At 38.9% G+C, this 13,888-nt stretch overlaps 1 protein-coding gene across 1 annotated transcript; it reads left to right on the top strand.

Moving 5' to 3' along the window:
• The first annotated feature begins 210 nt into the window (after nt 1-210).
• Nucleotides 211-9,102, top strand: LOC121610922 (alpha-N-acetylgalactosaminidase-like). Its single transcript, XM_041943246.1, has 9 exons — nt 211-336; nt 2,023-2,176; nt 3,547-3,687; nt 5,227-5,438; nt 5,555-5,649; nt 7,397-7,558; nt 8,017-8,214; nt 8,403-8,543; nt 8,659-9,102. Exons 2-9 carry the CDS (start codon nt 2,025-2,027, stop codon nt 8,863-8,865), a joined length of 1,308 nt encoding a protein of 435 aa, XP_041799180.1. The 5' UTR covers nt 211-336; nt 2,023-2,024; the 3' UTR covers nt 8,866-9,102.
• Nucleotides 9,103-13,888: the final 4,786 nt, after the last annotated feature.

Raw genomic sequence — 13,888 nt, 5'->3', positions numbered from 1 at the left:
GACAGCATGGCCACAATGATCAGTATGTGTTCATATCTTACATGAGTTGTGCCTCAGAAGCTGCAGCACTGAACACTGAATGCAGCAGTAGTATAGAAGTAAAAATCCAAACAACACGCAACAAAACATATCACCTTTTCTGCGTCTTCAAACCATTTCCTGTTTTATCATGTGACACAGAGTAGTCACATGACACTCAGCTAACCTTACCAGGAAGAGACACTGCAGCACAGGGAAAATCCAGGAAGAAGAGAAGCCAGTCATGTGCCTGCAAAATCAATACTGACACCGATTGTTTAGGTCAGCTTCATGCAAGCTGAAGCTTCGGGGAAACAGGTAAGAGTCATTTTCATAATTTTCACAATTGTTTTACAGTAATGTTTGAGAAAATTTGTGTGTGTGTGTGTGTGTGTTTGTGTGTGTGTGTGTGTGTGTGTGTGTGTGTGTGTGTGTGTGTGTGTGCGTGTGTGTGAACAGGATCTGCTCGAGTGTTCTTTGTCTCTCTTTTTTTCCTTGTCAAGATAAATTGTACCTAACTCATGTAGTAATAAGGACACAAAACAAACGGGGGGTGGTGTATAGTAATGGTGGGGGTGGCTCATCTTATTAAAGAGCTGCTAATAAAGTAATGTAATCTGTTTTGGACTATCTATAGAGCTGTGTATCATATAGTGATCTTCATGTTTTTGAGAACACTTTAAATCTCACATTAATCTCATTCTAGTTAAATTACCTCATCTGATATCGTTTCAAACCATTTCAGAATTTACCGCATATTCGACATTTATAGATTAAAGTGAATTGACTAAATCTCCAACTAATCATTCACATAACTCATCAAACTCTTAGCTTACGTCACACACATTTTATTTAAAATTCTGCAGAAACTTAAACTATAAACTATAAAACATCATCAAGGAATTTTGATCAACCAATCTTGTCCACCATACCCCTTAAATACCATGATATAGTCTTAAGTAAGCACTCTTTCCTACCTCCATAATGTCCTTATGACTGTGCTGTTGAATTGTTTCTGGAATGTATAACCTCTCACATCCTGAAAGAGGAGCATGGAAAAATACATTCATGAGCCCCTAGAAGCCGGTTTAATCTGCCCCTCATCATCCTCTGTAGGTGTTGGATTTCTTTGTGGCCAAGAAGGATAAAACCACCTTCATCCCTGCATACACTTTTGAGGCTTAAATTACATCACAGTTAAAAACAAATATCCCCTTCCTCTCATTAACTCTTCTTTTGAGCCTCTACAGGGAGCCACCAACTTCTCAAAATTGGATCTCCACAATGCTTACCACCTGGTCAGAATCCAAGAAGGAGATGATGGAAAAACACTTTAAACACTCCTCTGGGTCACTTCGGACATCTGGTCATGCCTTTCAGACTCACCGATGTACCTGCTGTGTTCCAAGCCCTGATCAATGATGATCTAAACCAGTTTTTCTGGATGTTCTGATTTTCTCCCATATACAAGTCCCATATTCGCCAGGTTCTCCAGAGGCTCCTGGAGAATGAGTTACTTTTTAAACAGAGAAATGTGAGTTTCAACTCCCTGCAATGAAATTTCTAGGGTACTTCATCGAGAGCGGGCAGGTGAACCCAGAGAAAATCCAGGCAGTCACACACAGTCACAATATACACGCGTGTGAGGAACATTACTAGCTCTGTGCAAGGCAGTCGCTGAGAGCTACAAAATTTAATAACAAAACATCAACTTCACTAGTTTGGGACTAAATATGTTGAGGTATTATCTCAAGTCTTAAGTGCTGAAAGATGTAGTGAAATTGTCAGTTTATATGCAACACAAAAAGTAGTCAAACTAACAACTGAGGAGTAAAAGGGAAAGCAGAGGCAGTGTCAGTTGATGTCATTGCTATTTATCAAAAAAACACACAAAAAAAACAATACCACGGTAAAAAAAAAAAAACATTCTGTATGTATGCCTGTCTGTGTGAGTGAATGAATGAATGCTGAGTACACCTTTAATTTGCACATTTGTTCTTTTAGAAATGGGGCCCTTTGCAGCAACTCTCCTTGCCCTCATCTCTCTGACTGTGGCCCTAGACAACGGATTGCTGAAGACTCCGCCTATGGGATGGATGGCCTGGGAACGCTTTCGCTGTGACATTGACTGTAAAGATGACCCAGAGAACTGCATCAGGTCTGATCAATTGTGGAATTTCTCTGATTTAGCTTACCCTAGATATGATATTTTGAGCAAACATACTGAAGGCTTAATCACTAACAGCATAAGGGACTGAGGTAGAAGTCAGTGTCCAGCCATTAATGAGATGACAAAGAGAATACACATTTGCTGTGGGAGAGGAAATTGCATCATATCATATAATTAGGTACATACTTCTTCTTCTGCAGTAAAAAGCTGAGTTGGGGGCTCAATGTTCTGCTGCAGAAAGGGGCTGGAATAACAAATTGTGCTTTCTGTCAAACATTCTGACAGTCTTGTTGATTTTTTGGAAAATTCCAAAACTCTGTCTGAGAATATTGCCATGAAGCATGCAAAATTTCAAACATGTCAGACTCATGACCACTGATTTACAGTCAAATAGATTTTTTATTTTGCTGTGGTGGTATCCATAGGTAAAAAACCCATTACATTAAACAGAATTACTCGGACCTGGACAGAAGCTGAGACAGGCTGGTTTCAGTTTGTTTATCCCATAATCTCAAAATAATTTTCTCATGATCTTGTGAAAATAACGTCATTTTCTTATGATCACTATTTATTATATTCTCATCTTCAGAAAACAAACCTCTGACCCGTGACTGTCTCATCTTCTGCTGAGATAATACTGTATGAGCACATTCCACCTACATTTGGCTCCATTTGAAGAGTGTATTCAAGATCTTAAATTATGTACCAGATTTGAAGGATTACATCACATTATACACCACACAGTGGTGAAAAATAGTGTTTTGCAAAAAAATCGAAATGGCATAAAACCAGAAATGGGTGTTGTGTAGAGTGACACACAACCCAAGCCCATTGGAAATGCCAGGTTTGGACAAAAATTTAGAAATGATGTTCGGTTTAGGGGCAGGTTTCATCTACATCAGCTGGGCTAGTCTACTTGAGATGGTGCTTTCAAGTTCCTTGAGTGAAAGTATGGGGGCATTTCAATGTAGTTGTCAATGCAGATAATAATAAAGCAGATGCTTATATAAACAATAAAAAGCGTGGGGCTTTGATGATATATTACAGCAAGAGGACTGGGAATTCAACCTTGATGCGACAGAGGGTGCAGGACACCCGACAGGGTAAGGCAAACTCAGTGCTTCAGCTTACATGAGCTGTGTCAGGCTCGGGTCAGGCTCAGGTCAGGTTCGGACAGAAAAAATGTCCACTTGATGGCGCTATTTACACACAAACAAGTGCTGGCCGATGACTTAACCTTCCACTATATTTAGTTGAAATCTAATTAAAAATGCAAAGAATGCTGGCAGTTGGACATGAAAAAAGTATGGATGGCTGACAAACTCTGTTTATCTTTCCTCTGTCCATCCCATCCACAGGGAGGATCTGTTCAGAGACATGGCTGACCGGCTGGTTGAGGATGGATGGAAGGAGCTGGGCTACAAGTATGTAATCATAGATGACTGCTGGATGTCCATGCTGAGGGATGAACAAGGGAGACTGCAACCTGAACCCTCCAGGTCTGTCTACTTCCCTCACATTGCAGATTCAGAATGTCTGTGTTGTGTCAGCATTTATTACTATACAATCATTTGTTTAGAAAGCACAGCAGTAGAGACTTTCAGTTGAATTCATTTGATGACCTAAATAAGCATAGTTTTGCTGTCAAAAACTTCAGTCAACATAATCTGCCAGTTTGCATTGTGATTATAATTAGCAAGTCCATCCTCATCAGGCAGTTTCATTCATGGGCAGATCATGTCAAAGTAAATAAATAAATAAACAAACCCAACTTACTTCTGACCCATCCTCATCAGTTATATATGGTTATGCATTAGGACCAGGTCATTCAAATATTTGTTGTATTTAAATAATATGTAGAGATCTGAAGAAGTAAGATTATCTAGTAATTCACAAAAGAAAATAAAAAACGAGTAGACAAACATCTAAAGGAATAAATGTAATTTGTCTAAATGTTTTTTTCCCTTGCTTTCCTGTCCAACAAGTACCAAATATATTTTCCATTTTTACATTGCTGCAAGGGTTTGCATTTCATACATGTGTAATCTGCCCATGCCCACTACCACAATGCTGAGTTGACTTATAGTCATAATATGTAATATTGCTCAATATGTAATGGATGTGTGTTGGCATAAATAACATTAGTGCAAACAGTAGGTTTGTGAGGTGTATGGGAAACAACGTCAACACAGTCTTATGTTAAATAAAGGAGGGTTTAAATAATCTGACAGCTGATGGACTGAAGGACCTGTGGTAGCGTTCCTTCTTACGCACTGGATGCAGCAGTTTGTTGCTGCAGCTATTTAAGGCCCCCACTGTATCATGCAGGGGGTGAGAGGGGTTGTCCATGATTGATGTCACCTTGGCAAACATCCCTCTGTCACCCACCTCCTTGGTGGTGTCCAGAGGACAGTCCAGGACAGTACCAGCTCTCTTGACCACTTTGTTCAGTCTTTTTCCGTCCCTCTCAGAGCTTCCACAGCCCCACTGCGTAGAAGTTTGCAGATGCAACCACAGAATCATAAAAAGTTTTTAACAGTGTCCTACATACTCCAAAGGACCTCAGTCTTCACAGCAGATGGAGACGACTTTAGCCCTCTCCTACCAGACATCTGTGTTTGGAAGTGAACAACAAAACACAAACTTGACAGATCATGACAGAGAGAGCACTGTACCCTGCCTCACATACTGTGGTCTGTTGGTGAGGCAGTCGATGGTCCACGCAGCCAGGTGGCTGTCTACTCCAGCTCCTTCCAGCTTCCCCCTGAGCAGCGATGGCTGGATTGTGTTGAAAGCACTGGGAAAGTAAAAAAACATGACCGGCACAGTGCTCCCAGTTTTGCTCCCAGACTGCAGTTTCACACCAATGCCTGTCAGTATACAAATTGTAGGGGGTCCAGCTTGCTGCTCACCTGGTGACAGAGGAGGTTCAGTATGATCCTGAAATAAATGGGGCGTGTGCAACTGAAACATCACTATTCTTTGGGTCATGCTTATAACTTTTTGTAAAGTAACAGTGTTTGCTTGCTTTCCTCCAGGTTCCCAGGTGGTATTGCAAAACTGGCTAGGTATATCCATGATCGTGGACTGAAGCTGGGCATCTATGCAGACATGGGCACTCACACATGTATGGGATTCCCAGGGACTACACTGGATAAAATTGAGACTGATGCCCAGACTTTTGCTAGTTGGGGAGTAGACTATCTGAAGTTTGATGGCTGTTACTCAAATCCTGTAGAACAAATGCTGGGTAAGAGCATCTCCTAGCCTATTAAAATGCAATGAATGATGTCACGGAAACCCAAAATTCTTTATCACAAGAAAGCAGAGATCATGGACTAGCAAGTGTTTTCTTGTGTCACACAGGTTATCCTCTGATGTCCAAGGCTTTGAATGCTACAGGCAGACCTATAGCCTATTCCTGTAGTTGGCCTGCCTATTTGGGAGGTCTTCCACCGACTGTGAGTGTCATCACTACATCACTGTCAAACTATGTTGTTGGACGATTGGAATTTGGAACTGTGCCAATATTCTTAAACAAGACTGGATATTTCACTGCACTGAGACTTGAAACTTCTTGAAACAAGTGTGTTTGTATTGAAAATTTTGTTTTTTGGTAATTTCTTAACTCATTAACTACAGCGAAGTATTAGAGCTGATGTATGTTAGAAATGATAATAATAATAAATAAGATGTATGAGGGAGGAGGGTTGTATGAGAAAACAAAGAATTTCCAAGATTAAAGCCAGTTACAAGAAAAAAAAAAAAAAACTGGTGGTTGGAGGTTGGATCAACCTCATCACACCAGAGACCCGTTGCTATGTATTATGTCTGCTGCTGATGAACTTATCATGGACACTGGACTTTGGGCCGCTGAGGTGGCTGCAGCATCCCATAAAATCTGGCAGAACAAAAACCACTGGCTCATGAAAAAGTTAAAACTTATAATGACTTTCAGCGAGTATTTGTGACAGGAAAGAAGTATTATGTTGTTTTTTTTAATGTTAAGTATCTATATGTATTAGTCTATAATACTTCTTGCAAAGTGTCTCGTGGCAGAGTTTTTGGGGGATGTTGCATATGGACAAATTCTCAAACATGAAACTATAACTGGTCATTTTATCACGAAGTCAACTGTAACTCTATAATTCTTGGTTCCTATAGCAGCATAATTAGGGGCTGGTCCAAGGCAAGCCTGAGCCAGCCCTAACATTAGTGCTCTTGATTGAAGTTTGATGTCTGTTGTAAAGCAAAATAATCTAAAATTAGTGTTAAATGTTAATAACTATTACAACTAAATTATCATGGTCATTCAAATGAATGCAAAAACCATGAATGTCGCATAGCATTTAGTATAATGTCATTATATAGACTAACTTTCTCTTAGCACCCCTAACTCAAGATTCAAGATTCAATATTTCTTTATTGTCATTGAGCATGACATGTCAATGAAATTTGCATTGCAACCCTCATGTTAGAAACAAGATAATAAGAAAGATAAGAAAGATTCTAAAATAAAATTAAGATACAAGAATAAAATAAACCAACATGCAATAAAAATATTCGTAAATGCAATTAAAAATATACCACAAATGAAAATATACTAAGGCAATAAAAATACACTAAACAATAAACAATAAAATATACCAGAAACATAAAATATACCAGACTGTGAATGACTATGAGTCAGATTTTACTCTGCAATCGGATTTAGGGAAAAGGAAACACTCCTGATTTTGAAGACTTTGAAGAGACAATGCCATGAATGGGGTCTATTCATAAGAATAAAACATACTGATGTGGATGGCGTCTGTGGTGTACTGAGGCTGATCAAATTGTGTGTTGCAATGTAGTACCTCGACAAAAAGTTTTTTCTTATAGATTTGTGACTTTCAAATTTAGGAAACATGCTCTCAAAGCATGATTTTTTTTCTCACAAATTTATTACTTTAGAATCTCAAAAATTATCAGAAATTTTCAACTTTAATCTTTAAAAAAAATCTATTTGAATATTGGCCAAATCCCCAATATTCTTTTAACCTGCAATGACCTTTGTACGCCATTGTACATTAACAGACAAAATGATTTAAGATGAAGATTTTTAGCCATGTAGTGGCATGGCTCTTTAAATGGCAATGCTGTTATTGTTATTGTTGTGCTGATAATTTGTGTTTGCTCTGTTAAATTCCGTTTCCCTGTTCCGACCAGGTTAATTACTCTCTGCTGGGGGATATTTGTCATTTGTGGAGGAATTACAATGATATCCAGGACTCATGGGACAGTGTGCAAGGCATCATTGAGTGGTTCTCCATCAACCAGGATGATCTGCAGCCAGTTGCAGGGCCTGGACGGTGGAATGACCCTGACATGGTAAGATGGATTTGTCTTCATTATTGATCCTATACCTTCAGCATTACAACTGATCGTAGAGACAATCAGAACTCTAACTGCTGCTCTCAGGGTGTATTCAGAGAAATAGAGAGAGAAAGAGAGGGACAGAGAGAGAGCAAATGGGAGATATAATAATGACAGCTATAATAATAGACACATTATACTATTATAGTATATAATAGTATATATATATATATATATATATATATATATTATGCTACAATAATAAAAATCTTCATCTTAACAAGTCATGTCCATTGCATACGAGGGCCATTGCAGGTTAAAAAAATTGTTCCTAAAATATTATAGTATATGTGCATCATAATGATACTGTGTATCAGCTTCTCAATTCTCTATGCCTTACTATGCATTCATTGCCGGTGACCCATTTTTTAATGTCTCCTCATGCCTCACATACCTCTGATATCTCTCCTCAGCTCATCATTGGAAACTTTGGACTCAGTGTGGACCAGGCTCGCTCTCAGATGGCTCTCTGGGCTATAATGGCTGCACCTCTCATTATGTCTAATGACCTTCGAAAGCTGGACAACAGCGCAAGAGCCATCCTGCAAAACAAAGTGGCCATTGCCATCAACCAGGACCCAATGGGCATCCAGGGAAGACGCCTGCTGCAGGTCATGATCATTACTGAGATATCAGTCAAGAACAGTGAACATAAATGGGCAGAAAATAATATACACAATAATACAGTAGTGTTACTGGCTTTGAATGTTGAGAAGGGAAGAAATTTAGGAATTTGAAGTAAAAGATCAGGGTCAGTCTCATATTTTGTTTTGTTTATTTCCTGTTTGGTTTCACACAGGAGAAGAGTCATATTGAGGTTTACTGGAGGCCTCTGTCTCATTCAGCCAGCGCCCTTGTATTCTTGAGTCGACGGACAGACATGCCCTACCTCTACCACACCTCTCTGGCTAAACTCAACTACAATGCTGGCAACTATGAGGTTTGTTCACTCTCTATGTCTTAACCTGTGTTCATATTTGTCTGAGTGTGTGTAGAATGACACACACTGAAAGATAATGTATTTAATGTTTGTACCTTATCAACTTTGCTTTTAGGTCTATGAAGTGTTTACTGGCGTGACGGTGAGAGTGTTGAATGCCAACACAGAGTTTACACTCTCCATCAATCCCTCAGGTGTTGTCATGTGGTATGTCTCCCCAGAACAACAGTCCAAACAGACTGACAAACTCCATTACCAGCACAAGAAAGCCTCACAATTCCCATTCCACAAAGCTCAACCTGGACATCATACTGTGTTATGAAGTAACTGCTTCAGAGAACAAAAATGCTAAGATGGGATTTTTTAGAACAATATAAAGTACTGACAGGCTCAATGAAAGCATTGTCACCTTACAGATTACTTAGATTTTCTTTTGTGCTAATGTATGTTTTCCTGAACCAAACATGAAATTGTTTAATTTTGTGTTCTTTTTCACATTGTTCAGAATGAAAAAAACAATAATAATAATAATAATAAAAAAAAGGTTGTCCTTGTTTGCTATGTTTGTCCCAGGAAGAACTTAATTTTGTCACAATATTGTAAATTCCACTAGTGCCACCAGCTATGGGGATATGAACTTGAGGATCTCTCCATGTTTCAGCTGTGGATGAACAGTAAAAACGAAACACCTGGGGGGACAGAGAAAAAAAAAATCCAAAAGAGATATTGAGAATTAAACATGGAATTAAAATTAGAAAATTTCCAAACACTGTCTCATTTACTGCTGGAATGCTTATTACTTTGAGTATTTGCTATGTTTGACCTTCATCAGCTATATAGGCAAGCATCAAAGCAGTTCCATGCATAAACATAGAGGCTGCTGCAAGTACAGCATTTTTATATTCTATCTCTAGCTATCTGTCCGTATATATGTGTGTGTATACATATACACACACACACACACAAACTCTCTCTATATATACCTCACCTCACATCACTGCAGCAACACCATCTGTTTCCCTGTTTCACAGAGCCGACTCAGGGGCAAGTACATAGTACCCTACCCTGTCTGCAATCTGGGTGAATTTATAATTATGATTGACTTTCATAACCAAATCTGATTTAAATGAATCACTGCTTTTGCCAGCTGCTCCAGTGACAACCACAACTGACTTAATTTATTTGCTGCATACTTTTCCTGCCTTATTTTATATCTATATCTATATGTATGCAATGTATGTAAAATAAGGTAGATTTGTGCATTTAATACTCTTGTCTGATCAACAAGAGCATGATTTTATTATGCTGACAGTGAGATTATATTGCTGGGCAAATAATTAGAATGTTGCATGTATTCATTTTTATTAACCACGCATTTCCCCAAACAGAGCTAATTTTCCCTATATATCATGACAATTTACTCCAATCAGGAGAGACTTCATTCTGAGTGAACAAATAAATATTTAATATTATGCGTACGATAAACATGAGAACTGTGAGACTTTGGCATTTTGGCCCCAATCAGGACGTCATCGTCATTTAAAGTTCAGCAGCAAAGACATGATTGGCTGGTTGAAATCATAGTCAATTGTCTGGTTTTATATAGTGCTTTTCTAGCATGATGAGCACTCAAAGTGCTTTTACAAAACAAGCCTGCATTCACTCATTCACACACACATTCATACAATGGTAGCTCATTACCAGCATTACACAGTCACAGTGTCTTCAGTATCTTGCCCTACTTAGACATGTAGTCTACCGAGGACAAGGATCGAACCACAATCGCTGTACCTCCTGAGCCACAGCCACCCCAGTGGTAAAATCTGGTCAGTGTAACTAAAAGAATAAAAGCAACACCCACAATCAGCCTTTTAAGAAGCTATGAGAGAAAGAGAGTGTTCATTCTGAGTGAACAAAAAATATTTTTATTGCCATGTGCACAATAAAGATGAGAATTGTGAGAGTCTTTGACAATTAGGGCCCCATTGTTACGTCATCCCATTTTAAGAGGATGGTGAGGACATGAATAGTATAAGATAGATAGATAGATAGATAGATAGATAGATAGATAGATAGATAGATAGATAATTTCTCTAGCAGACCAGCCTAAACAGAAATACAAGACCAAGAGAGGAATAACAAACCAGCTCAACATATTTTTTACTAGAATTCTGCAACAGCACACATACTAAGAAAATTAGACAGAGAAATGCATAGCTAAAAAGAAAAAGATTGTTGATAACTTTATTATATATTCAAAAAAGACCTTGAATGAGGCACGTTGACCATGATGCATCCCATTCCATCCCATCCAATCCCATTCCTGCTCCCACCCCTTCACTCCTGGATCTAATGGTCTACTACAATGACAGTTTATCTTCTGCACTCAATACTCTGGTCCCTCTGAAAACAAGGGTTGCCCCTTTTATCTACACTGCTCCCTAGTACACACCTGAACTATGTCGTCTCAAGGTTTTAGATTGGTGTCTGCAGAGACTCTACATCAAGACTGGACTTGCACACTTACTATACTTGAATGCTTGGCATAAACAAATGTTTTGTGATCAGATACTCTACAAGAAGGCTCTCTCAATAGCTGAAATGAGATGTGTGAAGGAATTTTTCTTCTTTAGCACTAGTATATAAAATGACATTCTTGCTGTCTACCAGGGATCGCTGACACAGTGCAGCTGTCCTGATAGAGCTTGGCTGTCTTCGTCTCCTAGGATACCAAAGCCAAGAGCTTGCACTGAACTTTGCCTCAGATTCAACAGACAGACTGTCTCCTCTTGGAATGTGGATACAATGTGACTTTAACTTTGATAAGCATAGGTCTGTATGTTAACAATCCAATACCTGAAAGAATCTTCACGGTAATCTTCACGGTTCTTATTTGGACACCTCAACCTCATAGGTCTGGTGAAGGGTAAAATACTTCTCACCATGAGGAAGTAACCTTCAGAGTTCAGAGAGCAATACACAGAGTGATTCTCCTGTAATGCTATCTCCATTCTCCTTGATCGAGCTTCATTAAATACTCTTAAGTAAGATATCCAGGTCTCCTGAACCTTCCACAGTCTCAAGTTGACCAGATTTCTTTCATAAGGGGAAGGGAATAAATCAATGAGCAGTAACCCATGTAATGAACAAAGCCTTTCAACTGCTAAATTACTACTATTCTATACTAAACTGGACCTCAGGCTCCAGCCTGTTTCTCAGCTCTCTGCTTTCAAATATGAAATTATTTTAAGTGAAATTGAGGCTGTTGCAAGTGCAACTGTAAAGGGGTAATACTGCATTTTCCTACTCTGCAAGAACAAAAGCCTGCTATGACATCTGAATATGCAGGTGAAGGTGCAAAACCTGTTGCCCACTGTGCAGACACTGAGGCAACATCTGCCCAGATATGCTTGTTTTAGTTTCGGTCACTGTGTGTAAAGCCAATAAGCTGCACTTTATCAGATAAAGGCCAGTGCCATGGCTGACAAACCCCATTCAGAAGATTTGGGGCAGGCAAAACACCCAAACAACTGACTGCAGCTTTTAAAAATGCTGCTCTCTGGCTTTTAACAAGATCTAGAAAATGCAACCAATCTCAGGCAAAGTCAGTGTCTACTTTTAAACCTCTTTTTTACTTCTTTCTCTTATGGCAGCTGATGTTTACTTTTTTAATGGTTTTTAAATCTCTCTCTCAAATGCAAATGCAACACTGACAGTGTGCATATAATATAAGTGAACTCATTTCAGATATTTAGTTTAAAGGTTAGGGTTAGGGGATTCAAAAGCTGAAAACTTTGAAGCAGAGTACATAGTTTTCCTTTTAAATACTGTGGCAGATTAACAAGCACATCCTGTATTTAAAAACAGTGTCTCTCATTTGTGTCTGATTGTGTCAAGTGTCTGTCATTTGAAGCAGTGCACAGTACTGTGGTACTAAAGGTTGATGCTGTGTTTATTGGTCTTATTAGACTGTTATACTATTATTATTATATGATGTTACCTCTGAGTCAAAAGCCTGGTGGTGCCAGACTTTTAATAAAATGGTGCATAAAAAAGGTAGTTCATGCACTTTCTGTATAAAGTATGTTATGTAATTTTATATATGTGTTGTCATGATTATTTTAATATCCAGTGCTGATTAAAACTACTGTCTTTTAACAATGGAAATGACCAGAAAAAAAGAAAACCAAGCTTTCGTGGCTTTCATTGAAAACTTTCATTATCTGTTTTGGACTGCAGAACTGGTGACAGTTCAGACTGCCTGAGGTTACAGACTCTCACCACTGAAGGGCAGTGTAGACTGAAAAGTGCCATCAGACATTTGAAGTCCTTCTTTCTCTCTTCAGACACATGCCGACTTCTTCAGCCCAGAGAGATGCAAGGTCATGGTGGAGATTGGGACAAGTGTGTTTGGATTGTGTCGGGTAAGCTTGCTTAGGCTCGTTGTCAGAGCGAGTTGAGCCTTCTGAATCTACCCTGGGCTGTCACAGGTTTCACAGATTTTTATTTCAACCTAGGTTCATTAGAATGTTTTCTCCCTTACTTTTATTGCAGAGTTGACTCAGTTCCAGTTCAACTCAATATTACAGATCATCAACATGATCGACAAACTCAAGTTTTCACACCTCAGTGTGGAATCAGTCCACTTTACGTCCAATGAATCCCAGTGCACACTGCATTAAGTTACTGAAGGTTTAGTCCTACCGCAATTCAGGTGTGTCAATCAGTGTCTTCATCTTTGAAGTGTAGGTTGGTCTTGCAATGCAGATTTTCCTATGGGTGGCTCGCAATCTACGGATCTAGCTTCTAGTCTTACACATTTCCTTATGAAATTAAAGAAACGGAGAAGAAGTAGCACCCAAATACAGGCTAAATGTCCATTGTGGTCTGAGTCACATCGTGATCTGAGAATGGCGGCGGCATGTCTGCACTGCACCCATTATGGTGGCGGCGCATCTACAACACACCCATCAGCGGTAGCATTTACCTAACTCTACTAACAACTACTACTAACTTGCATTTGCCTCCCCAGTTTGCTTAACACTGAGAAAATAAAGCATATAACAACATAAAACTTGTTCACACTGTCTGAGCTTAGCTACTGGAAATTTCAGCTGCACATTGAAAAACAAGAAAATAGCATGCTAGTTGACACGTAAAAAAAAGTCCAAGACCAAGCCCTCTTTCAAACTCAACTTAAAACCAGAATCCAGTGCTGCAAAAAGAAGATGAACATAAAATACAGCAACAGGAACAAAAAAAATAGTCTTTATATCCCTCAAAACCTGTTGCTTCACTCTAATTTTTTTTGTCTGTTTTCACTTGTCTCTCTTGTCACTTTCAGT

This window comes from Chelmon rostratus, chromosome 8 (genome assembly GCF_017976325.1).
Source record: "Chelmon rostratus isolate fCheRos1 chromosome 8, fCheRos1.pri, whole genome shotgun sequence".
NCBI classification, from domain to species: Eukaryota; Metazoa; Chordata; class Actinopteri; order Chaetodontiformes; family Chaetodontidae; genus Chelmon; species Chelmon rostratus.
The sequence above is the reverse complement of the archived record's forward strand: the minus strand, read 5'-3'. Positions and strand labels throughout refer to the sequence as shown.